Raw genomic sequence first — 27,204 nt, forward strand, 5'->3', positions numbered from 1 at the left:
TGGTGCTCACACAGTTAGCACATCAGAAGCAGCCATGTTCTCCATCTGCAGTCAGAACACCACAGCCCATGCCCAGACCCACACTGAGAGCCCACATGGGCCCTACTTGTTCTACAGCACAACTCCACACCAGGTCAAAGGAAGCAGAGGCCAAGGGAAGAGCCCAGCTGTGAGGGAAAAAGGAGGCTCAGATCCAAAGCAGCGTTGGAGAAAGGTGGGGGCAGACATTGCTGGCACTCACACAGGCAGCGCATCAGCAGTCCAGATCTCTGCCCTGGCAGGACTGCCATGGCCTGCGCGCGGGGCTCAAGCTAAGTACCCTACCTTGCTCCAGAGCTGCTTCCCTCTGGAGTAAGGGTGCCAGTGCTGGGAGTGGGAGAGCACATACTTAAAGGGAATGGAGCCAGCTTGGACCCAGCCCTCAGGGCTTCTAGACCAGCAACACAGAACCTACCCCCATCCCCAACAGGGCAGAGACAGCCACTGAGCAGAGGGGAAGCCTGAGCTTAAACCTGTATCCACCCCTAGTCCCTACATCTCCAGCAACACTTATTACCAAGGTGATAATTGCCAGCACAACCTGAGGAAAGACATGACTTGTGTTCAAGTCAAATCCAGCTATACCACCAAAGCCACTGGGCACACGCAGACAGTATGGGAATGCTCCCACATAAGGACACCTCTTCAGCATTGCAGTAGATAACTGCTTCACCTATTTCATAGAGACAGAGTAAGTTAAGCAAAATGAGAAGACAGAAGAATTTGTCTCAATTGAAAGAGCAAGAGAAAATCCCTGAAAAAGCAACTACTGAAATAGAAATAAGCAATTTACTAGATAAAGACTGTGAAGCATTAGTAATAAGAATAAAGCAAGTAATAAAATGGCAATAAGTATGTACCTATCAATAATTACTTGAAACATCAATGGACTAAATGCTGCAATCAAAATACATGGTGTGGCTGACTGATTAAAAAACAAGACCAATCTATATGCTGCTTAGAAGAGACTCACTTCAGAGCTAAAGCCACATACAGACTGAAAGTGAGGGGATGGAAAAACATATTTCATGCAAACAAACAAGAAAGCAGGGGTAACAATACTCTTATCACACAAAATACATTTTAGAACAAAGTCTTTAACAAAAGACAAAGAAGGTTACATAACGAGGGATCAATACAAAAAGAGGATACGACACTCGTTAACATATATGTACCCAATACAGGAGCACCTAAATACATAAAACAAATATTAAATATAAAGGGAGAAATCGACAGTAACACAATAATAGTGGGGGACTTTAACACCTCACTTGAATCAATGGACAGTCCATACAGACAGAAAATTAGCAAGGAAACACTGGCCTTAAATGACACATTAGACCAAATGGACTTAATTGATATTTATATAGCATTCCATCCAAAAGCAGCAGAATACACATTCATTTCAAGTGCACCTGGAACATTCTCCAGGACAGATCACATGCTAGGACACCAAAAAAAAATAAGCCTCAGTAAATTTAAGAAAACTGAAATCATATCAAGCATCTTTTCTGACCACAACGCCATGAAATTAGAAATCAACTACAAGAAAACACTGCAAAATACAAAAACAAGTGGAGGCTAGACAATATGGTACTAAACAACCAATGGATCACTGAAGAAATCAAAGGGAAATTTAAAAATACCTGTAGACAAATGAAAACTAAAACACAATGATCCAAAATATATAGGATGTAGAAAAAGCAGTCCTAAAAAGGAAGTTTATAGTGATGCAAGCTTACCTCAGGAAACAAGAAAAAACCAAATGAACACCCTAAACTTACACCTAAAAGAACTAGAAAAAGAACAAAACCCAAAGGTAGAAGTAATGAAATCATAAAAATCAGAGCAATAAAAAATGAAATAGAGAATAAAAAATAATTTAAAAGTTCAATGAAACTCAGAGCTGGTTCTTCAAAAAGATAAACAAAATTGATAAACTTTTAGCCAGACTCATCAAGGAAAAAAGAAAGGGCCCAAATCAGTATCACAAATGAAAAAGGAGAAGTTACAACCGACACCACAGAAATACAAAGGATCATAAGAGACTACTATGAACAACTATATGCCAATAAAATGAACAACCTGAAGGAAATGGACAAATTACAATAAATGAAAATCTCCCAAGACTGAACCAGGATGAAATAGAAAGTATGAACAGACCACTTACCAGCAATTGAATTGAATCTGCAATTAAAAACAAAGCAAAACAAACAAACAAACCTCCCAACAAACAACAGTCCAGGACCAGATGGCTTCACAGGTGAATTTTACCAAACATTTAGAAAAGAGTTAACACCTATCCTTCTCAACCTGTTCCTAAAAATCGCAGAGGAAGGAATGCTTCCAAACTCATTCTACAAGGCCAGCATTACCCTGATACCGAAATCAGACACCACAAAAAAGAAATTACAGGATAATATCACTGATGAACATTGATGCAAAAATCCTCGATAAAATACTGGCAAACCGAATTCAACAATATATTAAAAGGATCACACATCATAATCAAGTAGAATTTATCTCAGGGATGCAAGGATTTTTCAATATCTGCAAATCAACCAGTGTCATAGACCACATTAATAACTAAAAGAATAAAATCCATATGATTATCTCAATAGATGCAGAAAAAGCTTTTGACAAAATTCAATATCCATTTATGATAAAACTCCTCAGAAAATAAATATAGAGAGAACATACCTCAACATAATAAAGGCCATATATGACAAACCTACAGCTAACATCATACTCAACGATGAAAGGCTGAAAGCATTTCCTCTAAGATCAGGAACAAGACAAGGATGTCCCTCTTGCAACTTTTATTCAACATAGTTTTGGAAGTTCTAGCCATTGCAATCAGAGAAGAAAAAGAAATAAAAGGAATCTAAATTAGAAAAGAAGAAGTAAAACTGTCACTGTTTGCAGATGACATGATATTATACATAGAAAATCCTAATAGATGCTACCAGAAAACTACCAGAGCTCATCAACGAATTTGGCAAAGTTGCAGGATACAAAACTAATACACAGAAATCTGTTGCATTTCTATACACTAACAATGAGAGATCAGAAAGAGAAATTAAAAAATGATCCCATTTACTATCACCTCAAGAAGAATAAAATACCTAGGAATAAACCTACCTAAGGAGGCAAAAGACTGTACTCTGAAAACTATAAGATACTGATGAAAGAAACTGAAGATGATACAAACAGATGGAAGGTTATACCGTTATACCATGTTCTTGTACTGGACGAATCAATAGTGTAAAAATGACAATAATCACCCAAGGCAATCTACAGAGTCAATGCAATCCCTATCAAATTACCAATGGCATTTTTCACAGAACTAGAACAAAAAGTCTTAAAATTTGTATGGAAACACAAAAGAACCCGAATAGCCAAAGCAATCCTGAGAAAGAAAAACGGAGCTGGAGGAATCAGGCTCCCTGACTTCACACTATACTACAAAGCTACAGTCATCAAAACAGCATTGTACTGGCACAAAAAGAGAAATAATAGATCAATGGAACAGGCTAGAAAACCCAGAAATAAACCCATACATCTGTGGTCAATTAATGTAAAACAAAGGAGGCAAGAATATACAATGGAAAAGAGACTGTCTAGTCAATAAGTGGTGCTGGGAAAACTGGACAGCTACATGTAAAAGAATGAAACTAGAAGATTTTCTTACACCATACACAAAAATAAACTCAAAATGGATTAAAGACCTAAATGTAAGGCCAGACACTATAAAAACTCTTAGAGGAAAACATAGGCAGAACACTCTATGACATAAATCACAGCAAGATCCTTTTTGACCCACCTCCTAGAGAAATGGAAATAAAAAGAAAAGTAAACAAATGGGACCTAATGAAACTTAAAAGCTTTTGCACAGCAAAGGAAACCATAAACAAGACGAAAAGACAGCCCTCAGAATGGGAGAAAATATTTGCAAATGAAGCAAATGACAAAGGATTAATCTCCAAAATTTACAAGCAGCTCATGCAGCTCAATATCAAAAAAAACAAACAACCCAATCCAAAAATGGGCAGAAGACCTAAATAGACATTTCTCCAAAGAAGATATACAGATTGCTAACAAACACATGAAAGAATGCTCAACATCATTAATCATTAGAGTAATGCAAATCAAAACTACAATGAGATATCATCTCACACCAATCAGAATGCCATCATCAAAAAATCTACAAACAATAAATGCTGAAGAGGGTGTGGAGAAAAGAGAACCCTCTTGCACTGTTGGTGGGAATGTAAATTGATACAACCACTATGGAGAACAGTATGGAGGTTCCTTAAGCAACTAAAAATAGAACTACCATATGACCCAGCAATCTCACTACTGGGCATATACCCTGAGGAAACCATAATTCAAAAAGAGTCATGTACCACAATGTTCATTGCAGCTCTATTTACAATAGCCAGGACACGGAAGCAACCTAAGTGTCCATGAACAGATGAATGGATAAAGAAGATGTGGCACATATATATAATGGAATATTACTCTGCCATAAAAAGAAACAAAATTGAGTTATTTGTAGTGAGGTGGATGGACCTAGAGTCTGTCATACAGAGTGAAGTAAGTCAGAAAGAGAAAAACAAATACCATATGCTAACACATATATATGGAATCTAAGAAAAAAAAATGGTCATGAAGAACCTAGGGGCAAGACGGGAATAAAGACACAGACCTAATAGAGAATGGACTTGAGGATACAGGGAGAGGGAAGGGTAAGCTGGGACAAAGTGATAGAGTGGCATGGACATATATACACTACCAAACGTAAAATAGATAGCTAGTGGGAAGCAGCCGCATAGCACAGGGAGATCAGCTCGGTGCTTTGTGACCACCTAGAGGGGTGGGATAGGGAGGGTGGGAGGGAGGGAGACGTTAGATGGAAGACATATGGGGACATATGTATATGTATCACTCATCACTTTGTTATAAAGCAGAAACTAACACACCATTGTAAAGCAATTATACTCCAATAAAGATGTTAAAAATAATAAAAAAATAAAAAAAATAAAAGAACAAACTTCTTAAGAATAAATTTAAGCAAGCATATGTAAGATCTGTACTCTGAAAACTACAAAACGTTGCTGAAAGAAATTAAAAACCTAAATTAATGGCAAAACATCTCATGTTCATGGATTCTTATACTTAATATTCTTAAAGTGGCAAGATTCCCCAAAGTCGTCTACAGATTCAATGCAATCCTTATCAAAATCTCATCTTGGACCTTCCTGGTGGCGCAGTGGTTAGGAACCTGCCTGTCAATGCAGGGGACATGGGTTTGAGCCCTGGTCTGGGAAGATCCCACATGCTGCGGAGCAACTAAGCTTGTGCACCACAACTACTGAGCCCGTGCACCACAACTACTGAAGCCCGCACGCCTAGAGCCCGTGCTCCGCAACAAAGAGAAGACACCACAATGAGAAGCCCACGCACCACAACAAAGAGTAGCCCCCACTTGCCGCAACTAGAGAAAGCCCGCGTGCAGCAACGAAGACCCAACGCAGCCAAAAAAATAAAACAAATAATTAATTAATTAATTTAAAAAATTATAAAATCTCAACAGCCTTTTTGTGCAGAAATAGGAAAGCTAACACAAAATTCATAAGGCCTTGCAAGGAACTTGCTGCAGAACACAGTTTAGCAGTTTCAAAATAAGTTAAACACAGAATTATCACATGATCCATCAATTTCACTCCCAGGAAAGAACTGAAAATAGGTCTTCAAACAAAAACTTGTCCGTGAATGCTCACAGCAGCACTATTCTCAATAACCAAACATGGAGTCACCCCCAAATGCCCATCAAATGATGGAAAAACAAAAGGTAGTATATACATACAATGGAATATTTATTCAGTCATAAAAGGGATGAAGTAGTAATACAAGCTACAACATGGATGGGTCTTGAAAACATGATCAGTGAAAGAAGCCACCCACAAAAGGCTTCATGATTCCATTTACATGAGCTGTCCGGAAAAGGCAAATCCATAAACAGAAAACAGATTAGCAGTTGCTAGGGGCTGGGGGGAATGGGGAGTAACTGTTTATTAAGCTATAGGACTGCTTATTAAGGATATGGGTTTTCCTTTTGGTGTGATGAAAATATTCTGGAAGTAAGTGGTGTTTATGGTTGCATAACATCATGAATGTACAAAATGTCACTAAATTCTACACTTTTAAATGGTTGAAATGTGAATTTCATATTATATGTATTTTGCCACAATTAAAATAGGGGAATCCCTTGCCATATTCTACAAAGATTTATATTCTGCCCAGTCCTCAGTATTGTCACATAGCCTGCCTCATCCTACTAACCAACCTAGGTCACCCTGGTCTACCCAGACTTGTCCCTTCTTTGAACAACTAGGAGTCCTAATGCTGCTCTAATTCATTTGAATTATTTATCACATATTTTCTTTCAACATCTCAACTTTTCCCCTGGATTAGACAAAAATCATTCACTTTATTCCTTCCACTTCTTTATGCAACTGCAAGACGGTCACTAGAAGGTTCACAATGTCACTGGACATCCCTGGTGGCGTAGTGGTTAAGAATCTGCCTGCCAATGCAGGGGGCACGGGTTCGAGCCCTGGTCCGGGAAGATCCCACATGCTGAGGAGCAATTAAGCCCGTGCGCCACAACTACTGAGCCTGCGTGCCGCAACGAAGAGTAGCCCCCACTTGCTGCAACTAGAAAAAGCCCGCGTGCAGCAACGATGACCCAACGCAGCCAAAAATTTAAGAAAAAAAAGGTTCACAATGTCACCTAATGAAGTCTATCAAAAGACTTTTTTATGGCCCAGTTTCACAACTCAGTAAGATCACAGGATCTGCATTTACCTACATGGCACCTTTGTCCTACTGTTGATCTGCTGTTCTATATCAGAAGTCAGCAAGCCTTTTCAGTAAATGTCCACATAGTAAACATTTTAGGCCTGTGAGCCACACAGTCTCTGCCACAACCACTCTGCCCTTGTAATTTGACAGCAGCCACGGCCATAAATGAATGAGCATGGCTGTGTCCCAATAAAACTTTACAGACACTGAGATTTGAATTTCATACAATTTTCACATCGCAGACTATTACTCTTGATTTGTTTCTCAATCACCTAAAAATTCTTAGTTTGTGGGCCATAAAAAAACAGGCAGCATGCCACATTTGGCCCATGGACTGCAATTTGCTGACTTCTGTTCTATATTTTTCCTGATGTTAACATATCTATTTCTACTATTTCATATGAATGTATAGGTATTTTATAAACCTCAAATAATCAGTGTTAAGCAAAACTGTGCATAAATTAAACGACTCACCTGGGATGTGATCATTTTCTGCTGCTCCTGGAAGAATGTAGCGAACTGAGGGGGCACACCTGAGAAAGAAGGAAAGCTCATGAGTGACATCACCTGCCTAGAAAGCTCCACATAGCAGCTGGCAAAACGCCTCAAAATGGGAGACACTTTGAGAAGTAGCAGAAAGGATAACAGTGAGGGAGGGAAGCACTCGGTGTCCATGCATGACTCTGGGATGATTATGTAATGTTTGGACAAGCTAGTTTTCAAATGTAAAAACATTTGTTTTCTGCTGATTTGTCAACAATGTATGCTGTAACACAGAAAAAATATAAACAACACATTAAACTAATTAAGCCAATTAGGAAAAGCCAAGGAACAGGACACAATGCTTTCATTAAAACTGATGCTGAGCAAAAATATTCAGCACAAAAATTTGTAATGTTCATTACAAACCAGAGAATCTCAACAAGGTTCTGAAAAAAAGGATGGGGTATTTTTGGAAGGAAAAAAGGGCTGGTCTTTTTTGGAAGGAAAAAAAAGGGTTTACTCTTAAATTGGTTTCAGGTCTCAGAAGTATTTTTTAGTTAAAAAAAACCAAACCAAACTGGTTTTGACTTATCTGTTGTTAAAGCAGAAAAGACCTGCCTAGACCATCAAGAGACTCCATGTCTCCTCTTGATTCTGCCATAACAAAATGTAGAATTGTAACCACTTAACATTTTTGACTCACTTCTTGCCCACCCCAACCCAACTCCATCTTTTAAGTAAAGCAGAAATAGACCTGTCTTCAGTCCAAGTCTTAACAACCTGTCTTGCAGTACCATCTCTGATTCTGTAAGATCGGGATAGAGGGGGCATCAGTATATCTCTAGTTGTGCTGAGTGTGGGAACAGCTCAGAGCTCAGAAAGAGTGGAGTAAAGAGTGAAGGGAGGAAGAAGGTAATTCCCTCCCCTGTGGCTGGTCAGCCCTTCCCTCCATACGATGCCTTCACAACTCCCCAAGAAGCAGTATCTTCTGTTCCTTTTGTCTTGTCCTCCTATCCCAACCACAGCTTACATCTCTCTGGAAAGTTGGCCCAAGGTTTCCACCATCACCCAGTCTGTGACAGTCTGCATATGACAGTGGTTCCGGCAGGAGGACCCAAATTGCTTCCGGCTGAGCAACAAGCGTCTTTGCACCTGGGCTCTGGATCTCTACTGAGGTCTCAGGCGAACTGATTGTCCTACCGGGACAATTCCCGCTCCCGGAAATCCCCCTTCCTACCTCACAAAAGCCGCTTTGTTGCAAGAAAGGTGGAACCTAAACCAGTTGGAATATTCATCCAAGATCGAAAGCTCCTGGATCTTAAGCAGGACCTCCTGTAAAAGCAAACTGGTGCTACTGAGGGCACAGGCAAAGCTAGAGGGGGTCAGAGAGGCCTGGACGCCTCCATTTATGTTCACAGGTTCTTTAGAAACAAGAAGAAATCCCCCAAAACCAATGCTGCATTCACTTCAACATTATTTCCTTCAGGGGTTACTGCTTACTGCTGCGACCGACTCATGCTCAGATTTTATGCTGGGCAGAGAACGAGGCATGGGATCTATCTTTGCTCCTGCCCCTGCTCCCTTCGCCACTTTGAATTTCTATCCCGTCTTGGAGCCTCACTGTTAGAAAGGGGACGCGACGCTGACCACAGGTGGTTGGGAGGATTCAGCGAGATCCTGAGTGGAAAAGAACAAGGGTCTCCGCTGAGAAGAAAAGTGCGCATCTACTGACAGCCAAAGGCCAGTTTCCGCGCGGTCTTACCGAGGCCTCAAATGGTAGGGCACCTTGAAGATGAGAAAATTAAGCGCTGGGACGTGCAGGTTCTCATCAGGTGCATAAAAACGGGGCCAGATTTACACCGAATCTGGAGACAAAGCCGCTTCCTCTTTCACCCGCCTCTGGCCTGGAGCTTCTTGTTCCCCCGGTGCTCCACCGCAGCGTCCTGCTCGCCAGCTGCCTGGCCCGCAGCCGCCAGAGATTCCGCAACCATCTCCTCGCGAGACAGCGGCCGCGGAACGGGAACACGCCCGGCATCCGGGGGTGGGGGGGGGGAGGGGGGGAGGAGGCGGCAGTGCACATGCGCAGAAGGCCCATAGTGACAGCCCCGTCCTGTGCCAGATAGCTGCGCACGATACATTTCCTGAAAGCCTTAGAGCCACCTCAAGCAGAAAAGGCTCTGCGATGGAAATAAACTTACGGTTACTAAAGGGGAAGGGGGGAGGGATAAGTTAGGAGTTTGGGATTACTATATGTAAAACAAGGACCTACTGTATAGCATAGGGGAATAATATTCAGTTTCTTGTAATAACCTATAATGGAAAAGAATCTGAAAGAGTATTTTTATGTGTATGTATAGAGATTATATATAACTGAAGTTCTATATAGACACACACACACACACACATATATGACTGAATCACTCTGCTGTGCACCTGAAACTAACACAACACTAAATCAAGTATACTTCCTTCAATTAAAAAAAAAAGGGTCTGTGACTTTGGGCACATTGGGTAAAATTGCCAGATTTAGAAAATACAAGCCATGAGATATACTTTTATTCATTGTTCATCTGAAATAAATTTTAAGTATCTAAATTACATATCTTTAACTATTTTCCTGATATACTGGCTCTCCTTAACAGTTCCTTGCAGAATTGAGTTATAGAATTTCTTCCAGAGACTGTTACATTGCTCCATTTTCATTATAACATATCTCCTACAGTAGTAACATCTCACCTACTTCATCCTTTGTCCACTGGACATTCATTAATGAGAAAAGACATTCAACTTTAGCGTTCTGAGCAGATATAATGGCATAAAGTTAACAACTCTAGGAACTGCTCTTCAGATTTGATTTGTTGAAACACATAATACCATTATTCATGGCAGAACTTGCCTTTTCCATTCTTCAGGATTACGATGGATCTCTTGATTAACAAGTTTTTAACATGCTGTCCACTGATAAAAGAAAACTTTTTTCAATTTTTTCCTTTCCTTTTTAACACTACACATGATAATTCCACTTGATCTCATGCTATAAGAGCAGTTAGTAACATCCATGTAAAAGAATCAAATTCTTCAAGAGATTAAACTCATTTCAAAATACAGTCATGGCAAGTACAATAATGATTATCCACAAGTCAAAATTTATTTTCCTATTCCTATTATTCCATAAGTCATGTTTTCCCTTTTAAGAACAGTCTGACATGAAGATTTCACTAAGTTCCATTAAACAGTGGAATATTTCACTAACACTTTTTGCTCTTCTTTCAATTTCCATAATCCTATTGCTAAAAAGATACTGAAATCTATGAACAAGAAATAAGCAAATTAGCTTCATTCAATGGAATATTTAAAAGGTTAAACAAGAATTGGGAGCCTTTTCTTGAGAATTAAAATATTATTTCAGTGCTTTAAATAAACTGAGAACTCTTCCAGCTGTGTTTGTTAAAGAGAGTCAATGAGTTTCTGAATGCAAGAGAAATGAAGAATACTAAATGCCAATAAAAAAATCACAAAAATCCTTTAATCACTCAATGCAAATACTATAAATGCTGAAGTAAGAGAACTTCATGACAATTACTTCAACATCAATAGAAAGAACATCAGAAGCTATTTGAACAGCAAGCATTGTGCGGAATATGGGCAGCACAGTCAACATCTTCCACAGAATCATTCATGCTTTGTTTAACCTTGGAATAAACATGTCTGCACCTTTATGCAAACATCCACCAAAATTTGTATTATTACCTCAACCAAAAGCAATGTAGAAGCAAGGGGAAAATATGCATTTTCTGCATTGTAATTGCTTGCATCCACAGCGATGATGCTAAAAAAAAGAAAAAAGAAAAAAGATGAGGCATTTAGAACATTGATAATCTCTGTAATCATAAGTGAAGCTATTATTTTTGTTGTTGTTGCAGTGGTCTTTATCCTGGCACTTGCAATTTTTTTTTTTAAAGGTTTTTAATTTTTGGCTGCGTTGGGTCTTTGTTGCTGTGCGCAGGCTTTCTCTAGTTGCAGTGGGTCTTTGTTGCTGTGCTTGGGCTTTCTCTAGTTGCGGTGAGCGGGGGCTGCTCTTTGTTGCAGTGCGCCGGCTTCTCGTTGCGGTGGCTTCTCATTGCAGTGGCTTCTCTTGTTGAAGAGCATGGGCTCTAGGCGCCCGGGCTTCAGGAGTTGTGGCTCCCGCGCTCTGGAGCACAGGCTCAGTAGTTGTGGCACACGGGCTTAGTTGCTCCGCAGCATGTGGGATCTTCCCGGACCAGGGCTCGAACCCGTGTCCCTGCATTGGCAGGCAGATTCTTTTTTTTTTCAAGAGTTACCAAACTCTTTTTTTTTTTAATTAATTAATTAATTTATTTATGGCTGTGTTGGGTCTTCGTTTCTGTGCGAGGGCTTTCTCTAGTTGTGGCAAGTGGGGGACACTCTTCATCGCGGTGCGCGGGCCTCTCATTATCGCGGCCTCTCCTGTTGCGGAGCACAGGCTCCAGACGCGCAGGCTCAGTAATTGTGGCTCACGGGCCTAGTTGCTCCGCGGCATGTGGGATCTTCCCAGACCAGGGCTCGAACCCGTGTCCCCTGCATTAGCAGGCAGACTCCCAACCACTGCGCCACCAGGGAAGCCCCAGCAGGTGGATTCTTAACCACTGCACCACCAGGGAAGCCCTGGCACTTGAAATTTTGATTGCAACTCTGGAATTAGAAAATACTCTGTTAGCAGTACATTCAGTCATTTGAGCTGAAAGACTGGTGATGATGTATGGTGTGGAGGGTATTTACAGCTTCCACTGCAATTACTATATCTCAATCTGAATTCCTATTAATCAAAAAATTTATTTTATCTCTTTCTATAGTACTAGCTGAAGAAATTATACATCTCTTATGCTTAGCTGTTAGTATATGCCGGTTTATATCTGACTCACTACATTTTTTTTTTTTCTTTTTTTGCCTTTTGGCCACACTGCGTGGCTTGTGGGACCTTAGTTCCCCAACCAGGGATTGAACCCATACCCTTGGCAGTGAAAGCATGAAGTCCTAACCACTGGACCACCAGGGAATTCCCACTACCATTTTTACATACTGTAAAAAATCTTCAAAGGGAATTTTTCCTTGCTTAATAAATTTCCACTTTTCAGAAAATTCATCGTAAAATTTACACTTGCATTTTGGCGTTTTAGGATTCACATGTACACAAATAAAAACAGATAATAGCAACCACTGCAAAAATGGAAATGATTGAACTTGATAATCCTATGACACATTAATGTGTCTGTCATTCACACGTCTGAACTCACAACTAACCACAAACGGGTTGAACCATTGAAAGCACTGTGAATTTGCAACAGTGGCATCAGCCTTAGCTTTCAAAGTTTTTGTTAAGAGTATAAGACCTTTTGTGCACTGATAATCAGCAGCACTTAGGAGATATAATTGATTAGTATTTTATAATTTTGTATTAATTGGACCACATCCTTAGTTTGCGGGGGGAGTTCGAAACAGATATTCCTTTCCCCTCTTTCATTAAACACTGGGCCATTGGTCTCCAGGGATGGGCCCTCATATCATATCACTGGGTCTGGGATCAAACTGTGACAACAGCACGGCAGAGAACAGCAGAGGATTTTGCAACAACATAACATTTGTGGGGACCCGTGGTCTCTGTAGGGTGGGTGCCCTCAAACTGATCGTCACTAGGTCCTTCCAATGTAAGGATGCCTAGCCAGGTAGCATCCTGCTACCTAATGAGACAGGCTAGTATGTCTTTTGCATACAAGGAAAATAAGGGAGAATATTGGAGCAGCCCCTACCTACAGATCAAGCTCGCCAGGTGAGGGTGGGAGGGTAACTGTTCCCATCCCTTTAGGGAACCTTTGCTCAGTATGATAGCCAATTACCCTAAGCACCCCTGGAGACCGCATCCAGACTAGGTGCATCACAACACATAGGGACCAAGTGGGGACCTCTTTGCTCAGACTACAGCACCCTAAGCTCAGGGTGGACTCAGCTTTCTGAGCTCTGACACAATTGGACTGGATAACGAGAAAAACCCAACAGATACAACACTACGCGGTGGCCACTAAAGCAGAAGTATGTCAACAGCCAGCAGAGCCTTCCCAAGCATTATTTGCTGTCAGCTGGATCCAGTTAGTAAGCCAAAAGCCGTCTGGAGACATGTCATCCTCATCTGTCACTGAACCACCCTGCTCAATGCACCAACTGTTTTAAGACGTACCTGGGATTTGTTTTAATCAGGTATGATAAAATGATAGACATGGAGACAACTGCCTTTGAAAGAAGACTTCATGACTTATAATGTTCAAGAGGAGGGGACACACCACACCACGCAGGGCCACATGGGGAAACACCAGTCAAGAGACAGAAGACATGAAGAGAAATCATGAACGAAAAGCCATTCTTACTACAGTGGTGGTGATAAACTATAGTAACCTAACTATACTATGTTAGGTGGGGAAGTGCCCTATTGGGCAGGAAGCAAAACACAGATGGTGGGGTTTTTATGCACCTGTGGAAACACAGGGATGGTATATGTGCCAACATCTTTAGCCATTAACTTGGCCCATGATTTCAAGATGCTAAACCACCAATTACAGAATATCAAAAATGACTATTACATTAATACATCATACTAACAGAATAAACTCATATTATCTCATTTAATAATATATGATTATCTCAATAGATGCAGGAAAGCATTCAACAAAATCCAGCACCCTTTCATGATACAAGACAGAACAAACTAGGAATAGAATGGAATTGCCTCCACCTAATAAATGCCATTTTTGAAAAATCCACAGCTAACATCATATTTGATGATGGAAGATTGAATGCTTTCCTCCTAAGATCAGGAACAAGACAAAGATGTTTAAAACAAAATCTTCCAATTCAGAAAACCTCTCCACATAGGCAGAAGGAAAGAAAAATCATTTCCTAGGCCCAACAGGATGCATTGATTTGTTTCACTTGGTGTGCTTGCCCAGCATGGTGTGAAACTGCCACTCTCTGCCATACCCCTTTTCTTTCAAAGGGCACATCATGACCAAATCAGGTGTCTTTTCCCCAAGGAGCTCCACAGCTACTCCATCCAGAGTACAGCATATGGTAGCCTTTTAGTTGCACAACAGGTTTCTCCCCCAGTAGGTTTATAGAAGAATGAGGAGAAAGTAAGAACATGCATTCCCAAGTTAGAGGACCTATCTGCATAGGAACTGTGGAGGAAACGGAACAAGTAGGAGACTGACGCAAAATACCAACAATCTGTAACGATCTGCCGCCAGATGGAAAATGAGACATTTCTGAGGAAATTGCAGAATAAGTAGCACCAGAGTTTATTAGAACAGGCAGAGATTAGCCTAAGGGAAAGTTACTGACACATATGGTTCACCAGTTCCCACCTCTGAGATTCTCACAATCTGCCCATTTTGAGCCATTTGCCAAGTATTTCCTGGCTGAAGGTTTTTTTCTTCCAGGTCCTGCTGATTCTCCTGTCCCTGCAATCCCTGCCTCCTCCGGAGTCTCTCTCTACAGTCCCCTCTTCCGGATCCCTTCACAGGTTGACTACAGTAGGGAGTATTCCCTTTAGTAAGGAGTTCTAACTGAGCAGCCAACACAGAAATCTTTATTTTTTTCACTTTCTCTAGATTATCCCCAAAGTGAGTAGCTGCTGCTCAGATTTGACTAACAATCTGTCCTTGCCATCCTCCCACTTTTCCTTAATTTGGATTTGGACAGTTGGCTAGAGAGTCAAAACAAAGGTTGCTAAAACCAGAGCATATTTTGACCTGACCCCAGGTTCACACCAGGGAATTTTGAGAAAGCCTCAACAAACCACGGACAGAAATCAGTGGGGGGATTCCCATGTCTTCTGGGTACACTGCTGCAACATCTCCCAGCTCAACTTCAGTGGAAAGGCTTCAAGTACAGCTGTTAGCAACCCTTCTCAAAGAGTTCGTAACTTCCTTAGTTACTCCGTAGTTATGAGGGGTGAAGTGGCAGATAGTCAGCTTCCCCTGGCCACCACACCCCTTTATGTAGTGATCTTCCAGACCCTAATGTGACTGCTCTATCAAAGGAGCAAAATCTGCTAATTACAGAATTCCACGCAGCTGCTGGTTGCTGAATTCTATGCAATAATCAGTATACATTCCCCTGTGTGGGCTGTAAATTGAAAACATGCTGAGGTGTACGTCTGTAAAGTTCTGGGGCATGGGGAAAAGAAGCCTTTAAGTGGTAACATCAGCTGGTGAGAAAGGCACTTGAATTACCCAGGAGTCCTGGGTGGCTTCTCAATGGCATCAGCTGTGCTGGTGATCCAAATAGGATGGGCTGGTTTCCTTCACGTTGAGACAAGAAAAATATGAATCATGTGGGCACTTTGGTTTCCCTTCCTGTGTTTACATTAATTAGTTGAACACCTTGTTTGCCTTTTTTCCAAGTGACTAGTACAGCTAGTCTCCATATGTTGCCTTCCTATGCAGACTCTTTTATCCAAGCTCTTAATCTTTCCATGATTCTCCCTTTATCATTTGTGCCTTCCTAGCTATGTGTGGATAATAAGGGACTACTGAAGGGGTCCCTTGGCTTGAACACAAAGAAAAGAATTTTATTATTGAATAAGCATAAAACCAGAATGTGATGTGCATTACAGGCAATCTGCTGAGAGATTGCAAAGACAGAGAGAAATCTCACCCTTTTATAAAGCCAAGCAGGTACAACTCATTACATACATGTTCTCAAGATAAACAATAACTAGTCCTTAAGTAAGAGGACTTGACAGTACCATTTATTGCGCATAGTTCACCCAAAATTCGTCTGGTAATTGGGATGACCATCTGTGTTAATTAATTGTCTTTATAAAAGGAAAAACAAGCTTCTCATATCTTTATGACAGGAGGCAGTTTTGCAACTTGGAGCAAGGCACCCATTGAAGTTAGGCTCCCATCCTCCCCCAGAACTGGGAAAAAGGAGTGCTACCTCCCTGGAAGTATTTCAGAGATGGCTCTGAGGCTCCTTGAGAAAGATACTGTAGGGGTGTAAAACTGCCAAGAGGCTTTTTTAAAGATTCATATTCATCTCAAAGGGATAAAGAATTTACAAGTTTACAAAAGAAAATGCTCTACGAAAAAGAAGGGGGGATGTCTCTTCCATTATTTTTAACAGAGAATAATAATCCTCTTATTTTTCATTTCTATTTGCCCTTATACCACTCTCACCACTTCTAGTTAATATTGTACTGAAGGTCTTACGGCAATTAGGAAAGAAGATGCAACAAAAGGCATACAGATGGGAAATAAAGAGGTAATGCTATTGCTATATGCAGATGGCATGAACTTGTATATAGAAAATGCTTAGAAACCCACTGAAAAATATTAGAATAAATGAGTTCAGCAAAGTTACAGGACACAAGATCAATATATATATATCAATTGATCTTGTATACACTAGCAATGAGCAATCCAAAAACAAAATTAAGAAAACAAACTCATTTACAATAGCATCAAAAGAAAACAATTCTTAGGAGTGAATTTAACAAAAGGAGTGTAACATTTCTACAAAGAAAACTGAAAGACCTGTACAAGGCTTGCCTGATGAAAAGTTCACTGAAGGATTTTTAAAGATCTAAATAAATGGAAAATTGGCAAGATGGCAAAAATAAGATTCCAGCCCTCTCTCTCCCTAGAAACACCAATTTAACAACAATCCATGGATGAAAACCAATATATGTAATACATTATGGAAGTCCCAGAAGGACAAGAGAAAAAGAGCAGAAATATACTTGCATGTCAAAAGGTGAAAAATAAATCTGAAAAAATTCAGGGGAATTTTACCTTAGTGAAATTTCTAGGGGTTCAGTGGTGCGGAGCATGTCAAGATATCCCTTCTATACATGCTTAAAGTGTTAGTGGCAGATAGGGATGCTGTTTGGAGCCTTTGGTAAGCTCACTTCTTGTGAGCCAATTCCTTAAAATCAATCAATCAATTAATCCATCTCTCTGGAGTTTACGCATATTTAATTTAATTATGCCTATTTTAAAAGAGGATGGGGTCATTTAATTTTCTTATACGTTTATAGGCAATTATACCTCTATCATTAAATTACACGTCAATATCAGTTAGGGTCACTTTATTTGAAAGTAACTGTAACAGTCAAGAAACCATTAAATAAATGTGCATGCACTCATGTAATTCCATATATGTGATCTTATAAAATCCACTTGGAATGAAGATACCTCAGACTCCTCAGCTTCTGTTCTATAGATAGCAGAGACGGTGAAGTTACATTGAAGGGCTGCAGTTAATAGAGGGAGGCAGAATTGAAGAAAATGAAAAAAATTTTTTTGCTCTCAAGCATCAGACTGATAAGAAAGTGTGGAAGGAAGACGAATAAAACAAAGCTCAGCACATACTCTCTGCCCTTTGGTTCCCAGTGGAAACTATTATTACATCCTGCTCTTTTCAAAAGAATAAAAGTTCAAGTCTTCTTGATATAAGATACCTACTCCCTGATCTGTCTCTATCTCATACCAAACACCCAAATGTCTACTCAATCTTACTCGTTATGCCTCTTGCCTTTCTCTCTTATTTAGAGCCCTTCCACACCACCATTTCCTCATACTAGGCATTCATCACTTCTCATCTAAACTATTATAAAGGACTCCTTCCTGGTTTCCCTTCCTCACCTGAACTTCAATTCATCCTGTATATTCAATTTTTAAAAATCTTTTTTTTACTAAATAAAACACACATACAGAAAACTGTACAAATATACAGCATAAATAAATGTTATTAGGCAAACATCCTAGTAATCACCACTAGGTCAAGAAATAGAACCTTACCAGCCACCCTAAAAATCTTTCCCTTGCCCAATTTACCTCTCCCCATAGTAATATAATACCATCTTGAATTTTAGAGTCATTCTTTGTTTCTTTACAGCATGTGTTATCTCTAAGTGTGCATCTCTAGAATTATAGTTTAGTCTTTCCCATTTAAAAAAGCAAAAAAATAAGAACTGATTATGGCTTTCAATTTTTTTTCTTACAGATTTCTTTCTATATCTTTCTGTTCTTTTCAATTTGGCTTTGAAAAACCTGGGGCATCTGACATGGTGCAGTCCAGATTTTGCTGCTTACACATTCATGGTGCTGTGTTCCTTTGTGTTTCCTCTGTATTCCATGCAAACTGGCTGCTGGATTGACAGGCCTAATCATGCTGAGGGTGATCACTTTAGCAAGACCATATGCAGTGTGTGTTCTTTCACCATGAGGCATATAATTAACTAGTAGTCTCTCTTTGTGATGTAACAACTGATGATGCCATTAATTCACTGGAGGAGGCAAAATAATGATGTCTTAATTCTATCATTACATTTTTATAAACAGACTTTAAGTTTAGAATAATTTTAGATTTATAGAAAAGATAGTACAGCGAGTTCCCATATAACCCACACTATCTAGCTCCCAATATTATTAAGATTTTATATCAGTATGGCACATTTGTTACAATTAATGAACCAATATTGGTCAATTACTATTAACTAACATCCACACTTTACTCAGATTTCCTTGGTTTTCATCTAATGTCGTCTTCTGTTCCAGGACCCCACCCAGAATATCACATTACATTTGGTTGTCATGTCAACTTAAGCATTTCTTGGCTATGACAGTTTCTCAGACTTGTTTTGTATGAACTTCACAGTTTTGAGATGTACTGGTCAGGTACTTTTCAGTATGCCTCTTAGCTGAAATTTGAAATTTTTCTTAAGATTAAACTGTGGTTGTGGGATTTGGGGAGGAAAAGCACATAAAGTGCCACTTTCATCACATCAGACCAGAGGTACACACCATCAACATGACTTACCACTGCTGATACTGACCTTGATCACTTGTCCAGTTTCTCCATGGTTGTTATTTTATTTTTATTTATTTATTTATTTATTTATTTATTTATTTATTTATTTATTTATTTATTTATTTATTTATTTATGGCTGTGTTGGGTCTTCGTTTCTGTGCGAGGGCTTTCTCTAGTTGTGGCAAGCGGGGTCCACTCTTCATCGCGGTGCACGGGCCTTTCACTGTCACGGCCTCTCTTGTGGGGCACAGGCTCCAGACGCGCAAGCTCAGTAGTTGTGGCTCATGGGCCTAGTTGCTCCGCGGCATGTGGGATCTTCCCAGACCAGGGCTCAAACCCGTGTCCCCTGCATTGGCAGGCAGATTCTCAACCACTGCGCCACCAGGAAAGCCCCCATGGTTGTTATATTTTTATGTCCTTCTTTCCATACGGTACACTTTAGAAGTAACCATGCACAGCCACAGGAATGGGGAGTTATGCTCTTCTTCCTTGGTGGCAATCTACATAAATTATTTGGAATTTTACATAGGAGCTCTGTCTATTCTCCCCCATTTATTCAATAATTTGTATCAGTACGATTGGCTCCTGTGGTCCTTTGACATATCCTCAAGGTGGTATTTTTTTGTTTGAGCACTTCCTTACATTCTGGTACTATAAGATGCTCCAGGCTTCTTCTATTTATTTCCTGCCCAAGTCCTACAATCAGCAACTTCTCCAAGAAGCCCTGGTTCCTTTTATGGGAATATGGTTTTAGAAACCAAGATCTGGGCACTGCATGTACGTACTGCTATTATGGTTTTGGTGTTTTTATAGTCTCTCAGATGACAGAGCAAGGGAATATTTTGTGTATACTAATGTGTATATAAGCCTATTTATATAATTCTCATATATAACCGTATGTATCTATATTAAGTAAACATGAGTTCATACTGATGTTTCCAACTCTAATCCAGAGTACCACATGGATCATTCTAGCCTCTTCTTGCTGATATGCAACATTCCAATGCAATAGTGATAAACCTGGCTCCCTCATCTACCATCCACTTACTTAACTGTTCCATTCCAGTATAAATCAGAATTGTTAACCTGTACCCCATGGAAAACAACTTTATCACCTAGAGTGCTTATGTGCAGTTTCTTTTGTCTTGAGGCTAACAGTCTCATTTCCAAAGTTACTTAGCAACTTTTCCACCCACCTCCTTCAGGGAAGTTGTTACATAGATTCTCTTGTCATAGTCTGCAATAGTTCCTGGTATTCCTTGAACCCAATGATTTTTAAATTTGCCTACATTAAGGCTCCCTATTTGTGCTGTAAACTTCTGTGGGTTTGGACAAATGCATAATGTCATGTATCTATCACTATGGTATCACACAGAATAATAAATAGCTTCACCAATCAGGAAAAAATATTCTGTGCTTCATCTATTTAACCCTCCAACCTCCCCCTAAAGGTCTTGCAAATACTGATCTTTTTACTATCTCTATAGTTTTGCCTCTTCCAAGGTCATATAATATGAATCATAAATTGTACAGCCCTTTCAGACGGGCTTCTTTCACTAAGCAATACGCATTTAAGATTCCTCCATGACTTTTAGTGACTTAACACCTTGCTTCTTATCAATGAATAATATTCCATTGTATAGATGTACCACAGTTTGCTTATCCATTCACCTACTGAAGCATATCGTGGTTACTTCCAATTTTGGAAATAAACCTGCTATAAATATTCATATGCAGGCTTCTCTGTGAATCTAAATTTTCAAATAAGTTGAGTAATTACCCAGGAGAGTAATGGCTGAATTGTATGATAAGACTATGTTTACTTCTGTAAGACACTGCCAAAGTTTGCAAATATCTTCAACCTCAATTTACAGTAAGAAATACATTTAAATTCATGATCCAATACAAACATTCGTTCAACATTTTTTTAAAGATTTATTTATTTTGGCTGCATAGGGTCTTAGTTGCGGCACGCGGGATCTTCGGTTTCAGCGTGTGCGCTCTTCATTGCGATGCGCGGGTCCAGGGCGCATGGGCTCTGTAGATGTGGTGCGCGAGTTCCAGAGCGCGTGGGCTCTGCTGTTTGCGGCACGCAGCCTCTCTAGTTGAGGCGTACGAGCTCAGTAGTTGCGGCACGCAGGCTTAGTTGCCCCACGGCATGTGGGATCCCAGTTCCCTAACCAGGGATTGAACCTGTGTCCCCTGCACTGGAAGGCAGATTCTTTACCACTGGACCACCAGGGAAGCCCCTCACTCACTGAATATTAACAATGTGCCAGTTTTAGGCACTGGATTCATAGTAGTGTGTAAAACAGATAAAACTCCCAGTTCTGATGGAGTTTATATTCTAGTGAGGGACTATAAAATAATAAAGAGACTAAGTAAAATATTTTGTATCCTAAATGATACCCTGGCAAAAAACTAAAGTATTAAAGTGGGATAAAGTTTACAGAAAACGAAAAACTATGGCGACAATAAAAAAATCAGGAGTTGGGGTGGAGATGGAAGGATGAAAAGGCAGAGTGCAGAGGACTTTTAGGGCAGTGAAAATACTCAGTATACCATAATGACAGATAAATGTCATCAATACATTTGCCCAAACCATAGGATGTACAATACCAAGAGTGAACTGCAATGTAAACGATGGACTTTTACGATGTGTCAACGTAGGCTCATCAATTATAACATAACACACCACTCTGGTGCGGGATGTCGGTAACAGGGGAGGCTGTGCGTGTGTGGGAAATGGGAACTCTCTGTACCTTCCCCTCAATCTTGCTATGAACCTGAAACCGCTCTAAAAAGATTCTTAGTTTTTTTTTAAAAAAGCTGCCAGAAGACTGATTCAATCTTTAGTACACACATGTACTAGTCTGCTAAGGCAGCTGCCTTAGTCATTCAGGCTGCTATAACAAAATACCACAGACTGGATAGCTTATAAACAACAGAAATTTATTTTGCAAAGTTCTGGAGGCTGGGAAGTCCAACATTAATGAACAAGTATGGCTGCATTCTGGTGAGAACTGTCTTCCTGGTTAATAGACAGCAATTTCTCGCTGTGTCTTCACATGGTGGAAAGGCTGGGGATCCCATTCATGAGGGCTCCACTCTCCAGACATAATCACTTCCCAACTGCCCCACCTTCTAATGCCCTCACACTGGAGATTAGATTTCAACATATGAATTAGGGTGGTGGGACACAAACATTCAGCTGCCGTAACAAAATATCACCACAGACTAGGTGACTTAACTGAAATTTATTTGGCTCCGTTTTGGAAGCTGGAAATCCAAGGTCAAGATGTTGGTAGATTTGTTTTCTCCTGAGGCCTCTTTCCTTGGCTTGAAAATGGCCGCCTTCTCGCTGTGTCCCTGCATGGCTTTTTCTTTGTGTAATGATCGTCCCTGGGTCTCCTCCTCTTCTTTTAAGGACTCCAGTCATGTTGGATTAGGGCCCCACCCTTATGACCTCATTTAACTTTCTCTCTTTAAGGGCTCTACCTCCAAAACAGTCACATTAGGATGGATCTGGGGGAAAACCACTTCAGTCCAGGATAACATATAACTGACTATAAATATTTTTCATAAAACAGTATTTACCTATATCTATAATGAATTCTGATATTATGTTTTATTTCTTTAAAAATATTACCTCTGATTCACTGAACTGATTTCACAGTTTCTTCATAGGCCAATGTGGCTGCTTTGTAATATGTTACCTAGGCGAGGCTGAATTACATTTCCCAGAATTCCTTTTCCTGTATGTTTCCCATGGGGTGGACCATAAAAGAGATTCTTGTGCAAGACTTGGAGGGCATAAGTGATGTAACAGCCATTTTGTATCTCACACATGCGATTGCCGATCTACTGACCACCTCATTGGCATGAGACACCTCTAGGACTATGTTCCACATGGATCCTTCAGCTCCTCCGATGCACACACCAGGTATGTGTGATTACCTCAGTGACTAAGGGACCAAGCTTCTGTAGGACACCACACCATCAAGGTCAGAGGCAATGAGAACTGACTCCAGTTTAACTCATCCTCGTCGGCGCTACTCATGGTTGTGAGTTCTCATTTGTTTTTGCTCTCTTCCACATCACATCCACCTTCCTTTCCTTGTTGTCTGCCTTGTGGACTTCAAGTGCCTTCATCAGACATGAAGACAACAACCTTATAGAGACTGCTTAACCAGTTCCCACAGCTGTAGAAAGCCAAAGCCCTGTAATAAATCCCTTTAGACATACACACTCTTCTTATGGTTCTATGTCTCTAATTAAATCCTTCCTGAATCATAAATTTGTACCAAATTGGGTCTGGTTTTTCTGAACTGGGTCTGGTTTTTCTTAATTAGATTGTTAACTGACTAGAGTCAGATTTAAAGCCATTAAAGATCCTGTTTCAGTTGTAAAGGGGCACTGATAGTCCATGACATGCAGTGGCAATGCAGATACTCAAATTATTACCTTTAGATACCTGTAATCAAGTGCCTATAGAAAGCAAGGCTCTGGGAAATCAAGTATTTTCTCCCCTAGATACTTTAGTGAGCACAAGGAGTATAATGGAACTGGTTGTTACTTCTAAATGTGCTGGAGAACTTTGGGGAAAGAAGATGAGAAGCTCGGGGATTTAAATTCCCAGCTCAAGATCCACAAAGGGACCTTAAAGCTTCAATGATAATCTTGAAAGCACCTCATCCCCTAAAGCTGAAGGGCTGAGATTTATGAAAGGAAACCCAGTGACAAATCTGTTGGGTAGCTTAATTACTATGGAAACTGAATTTCCAACCTTACACGGCCTCATTAAAAGTTAGGGCACTGACTGGTAGGGAGTAGAATCCTGAAAACTGGGATGGGGAGATGCTGAGATCCTCAATGCCTACAAATGCTTTCAGTGTATCTGTTAACCCCATGCCCCACCCCCAATCCACAGCTATGGCCTCATGAGGAGTTCCCTATGACCAAATGACTGAGAAAGAAAAAACCTCAGGCTTGGGTTAGACGATTCTGCACGGTATGCAGCCCCACTCTGAGATGGTCCTGAAAGTCAGCGGTAAAAGGAAATGATCCAAAGGGGCAGAAATTTGAGCAGTGCACCTGGTTTATTTTGCCTGGAAGGAGAGATGGCCAAAGTTGTGGGTCTACACTTATTTATGTACAGTGGCTAATGGTTTAGCTAAATGGTCAAGGACTAAGAAGGGGTACATTGGAAAATCTTTGAAAAGGAGTTCTCGGGAAGAGGTGCATGCCCAGACCTTTCCAAATGGGCAGAGTGAAGGTATTTGTGTACCATGTGAATGCTCACCGAAGAGTAACCTCACTGGAGGACTGAATAATTAAGTGAAGGACACATTCTGTGGATGTCAATCTCCTTCTGTCAGTCCGGCCCTTTTCCCAGCCACTTCTGGCATTGCCAAGTGGGCTCATGAATGAAGTGGCCACAGCAGCAGTGAAGGAGATTACGCATGGGCTCAGCAAAACGGACTTACTCTCGTCAAGGCCGATCTGGCTAAAGTCACTGTTAAGTGCCTAATCTGCCAGCAGTAGAAACCACCAATTACCAACTAACTTGGCACCACTCCCTGGACGGATCAGTTTAGCTACTTGTTATCAGGGTGACTGCATTAGATCATTCCCATCACAAAACAGACAGTATTTTGTACCTACCGTCAAAAGATTTGGAGTACATGGATTTGCCTTCCCTGCCTGCAATGCATCTGTCAAAACCAACATCAAGAGATTTACAGAATGCCTCATCTACCAGCATGGTATTCCTTGCAGCCTTGGTTTGGATTCCAGGAGGCATAAGAGGAGGCTGCTAAAGCCCCCACAGTGAAAGACTCTCTGAGGGCACGAATGGAAGTACCTGTTGATTTCAATTTGGATTGACTCTTGAGCCTGCTTTTGGAGGAGGCCCTATACAAGTTGGGCTAATTTGAAAGTAATAGCATCAGTGAGATTAAAAAAAAATTGTTAAGTGGGGAAATATGTTGCCTACAGAACCCAAAAAGGACTAAAGGACATTATCTGTATTAACACTGTGTGTGTTAAGAACAGACAATGAAAAAAAAAAAAAAAAAAAACAGTCAATAGCTGTTTCTTGACGGTGTCAGGGATGGATCAGCCCTTGGTTTACAAATAATTTTCAGGAACTTAACTGACAGGGTAGATATTTGCGTTATGTGTGGTGAAATAACTTATGCCTCTTTTTGTGAGTTCTTTTGTGGGTATTGATATGTCCCAAATGCATTTGTGAAATAAATTTCCTCAGAGGAGGATGCCATCAATGTAATGTCATACCTGTGCTCCTGGAGAAAACTGGATGCAGTTAAGGTATTGCCCACGAAGACTGTGCAATGGCAGAGTTGCTGAGGTATCCCACGGGTAGCCTGGTAAAGGTGTCTGGTGTCCCTTCAGAGGTGAAGGCAAACTGTGGCTGAGAGGCTGTTGAAAAGAGCACTGAACAGAACATATTAGCCAAACCTGGAATAACAAAATATTTACTACTTGTCATTTAGATGGAAGCAATAATTTTAATAAATTGGGTACTGGGTCCTTAACAGATGGGCCATAGCATTAAGGTTGTGATAATCCCTTGTGAAGCACCATCATTATTTCCAGGCTAAGAATAAGCTAAACTGGACCATTAAACAGAGAAGCAGAGGTGATAACCACTTCTCTAGATAGGTCTTTATAATGGTTTCAATTGGAGTATATGGTACATGGGGTCCCATTTTGTCAATCCAATTTGTAAGTGCCAAAAATATAATGTTATTATTCACTGGATCAGAGCATCCATGCCTTCTGTGGGATTATGTTAAAATTAAATCAATGGGTACTATGAATCTTAGGATGTTTCACCTTAACCAACAGAAATACTGTCTATTTGTCCTAAATGACTCAGTCTGTCTGGGCTGCTATAATAAAATACAATGGACTGGGTACCTTATAAACAACAAAAATTTATTTCTCACAGTTCTAGAGGCTGAGAAGTCCAAGATCAAGGTGCCAGATGTCTGGTGAGGACCCACTTCCTGGTTCACAGATGGCTGTCTTTCCTAAGTCCTCATATGACAGAAGAAACAAGGGAATTCTCTGGAGTCTCTATTTTAAGGCACTAACCCCGTTCATGAGGGCTCTGTCCTCATAACCCAATCACCCCCAAAAGCCCAACCTCCAAATACCATCACATTGGCGATTAGATTTCAACATTACGAATTTTGGAGCAATACACAATTTAGTCTATAGCACTATTTTATGTTCAATAACTCCTCTAAGATTTTAGGGGGTAACGTGATTACATTTAGTGGGATGCCCAGATATAACTATAATTTGAGCCCTACATTAAGGCCATGAAAGTTTGCCAATGGTACATTTCAGCAGATACTAAAGTTAACATTAAAGTTAATTTGGAAGGTATAAAAGCCAATCAGCACCCTTTTATCTTTTGTTGTATAAATTATTTTAGTAAATTCTGGATTTCCAATTGGGTCAAACTGTGGACCTAACTTACGTAATATTGTATAGCAACTATACCTCAATTAAAAAAATAAACAAAAACAAAAAACCGTGGACTTTTGTATCAGTTATTTTGTTGTTTCCTCTCCCTGTGTCTAAGTCTGCCTCCCTCCCTTCATTCTTTCTTTCCATTTCTTTTCTTTTTGTGGTTACTGGATATACTTCTGGGGAGGGGGGGTTCTCTTTACTCTAATCAAACTTACAAATTTCTATCTCCAAAGAGCCTCCGATCAGGATCGTCAGGGTTAGGGGCCTGCTCCATGGCAATGGTTTCTGCATATGGCTTAAGGATCCCAGGCTTAAGCTGTATTTGAATTAACCTCTTTGCTGTGCCACAGGATGGGAGTTTTCCCCTCTAACTATGAGCACAGAACTTTTTTTTTTTTTTTTAACAACATAGAAATAGGTAGCAGGTGGTGCAGCAAAAGCATGCT

The 27,204-nt window shown here is 40.3% G+C and overlaps 1 protein-coding gene across 2 annotated transcripts in view; it reads right to left on the minus strand.

The window, feature by feature from the left end:
* The window catches only part of ZNF37A (zinc finger protein 37A), a 67,030-nt gene extending 41,450 nt beyond the window's left edge, over positions 1-25,580 (minus strand). Inside the window, exons 1-2 of one of the 2 annotated variants that reach the window (XM_068547544.1) lie at positions 25,553-25,580; positions 7,381-7,439 (exon numbers count right to left, since the gene is read on the minus strand). In XM_068547544.1, coding sequence (XP_068403645.1) covers positions 7,381-7,395 — 15 coding nt within the window. In that variant the 5' untranslated portion in view covers positions 7,396-7,439; positions 25,553-25,580. Of the gene's footprint in view, positions 1-7,380; positions 7,440-9,151; positions 9,389-25,552 lie in introns of those variants that run through there. The other variant, XM_068547543.1, reaches the window with a different exon arrangement.
* Between the last annotated feature and the right edge of the window lie 1,624 nt (positions 25,581-27,204).

Source organism: Eschrichtius robustus, chromosome 7 (assembly GCF_028021215.1).
Source record: "Eschrichtius robustus isolate mEscRob2 chromosome 7, mEscRob2.pri, whole genome shotgun sequence".
NCBI lineage: Eukaryota > Metazoa > Chordata > Mammalia > Artiodactyla > Eschrichtiidae > Eschrichtius > Eschrichtius robustus.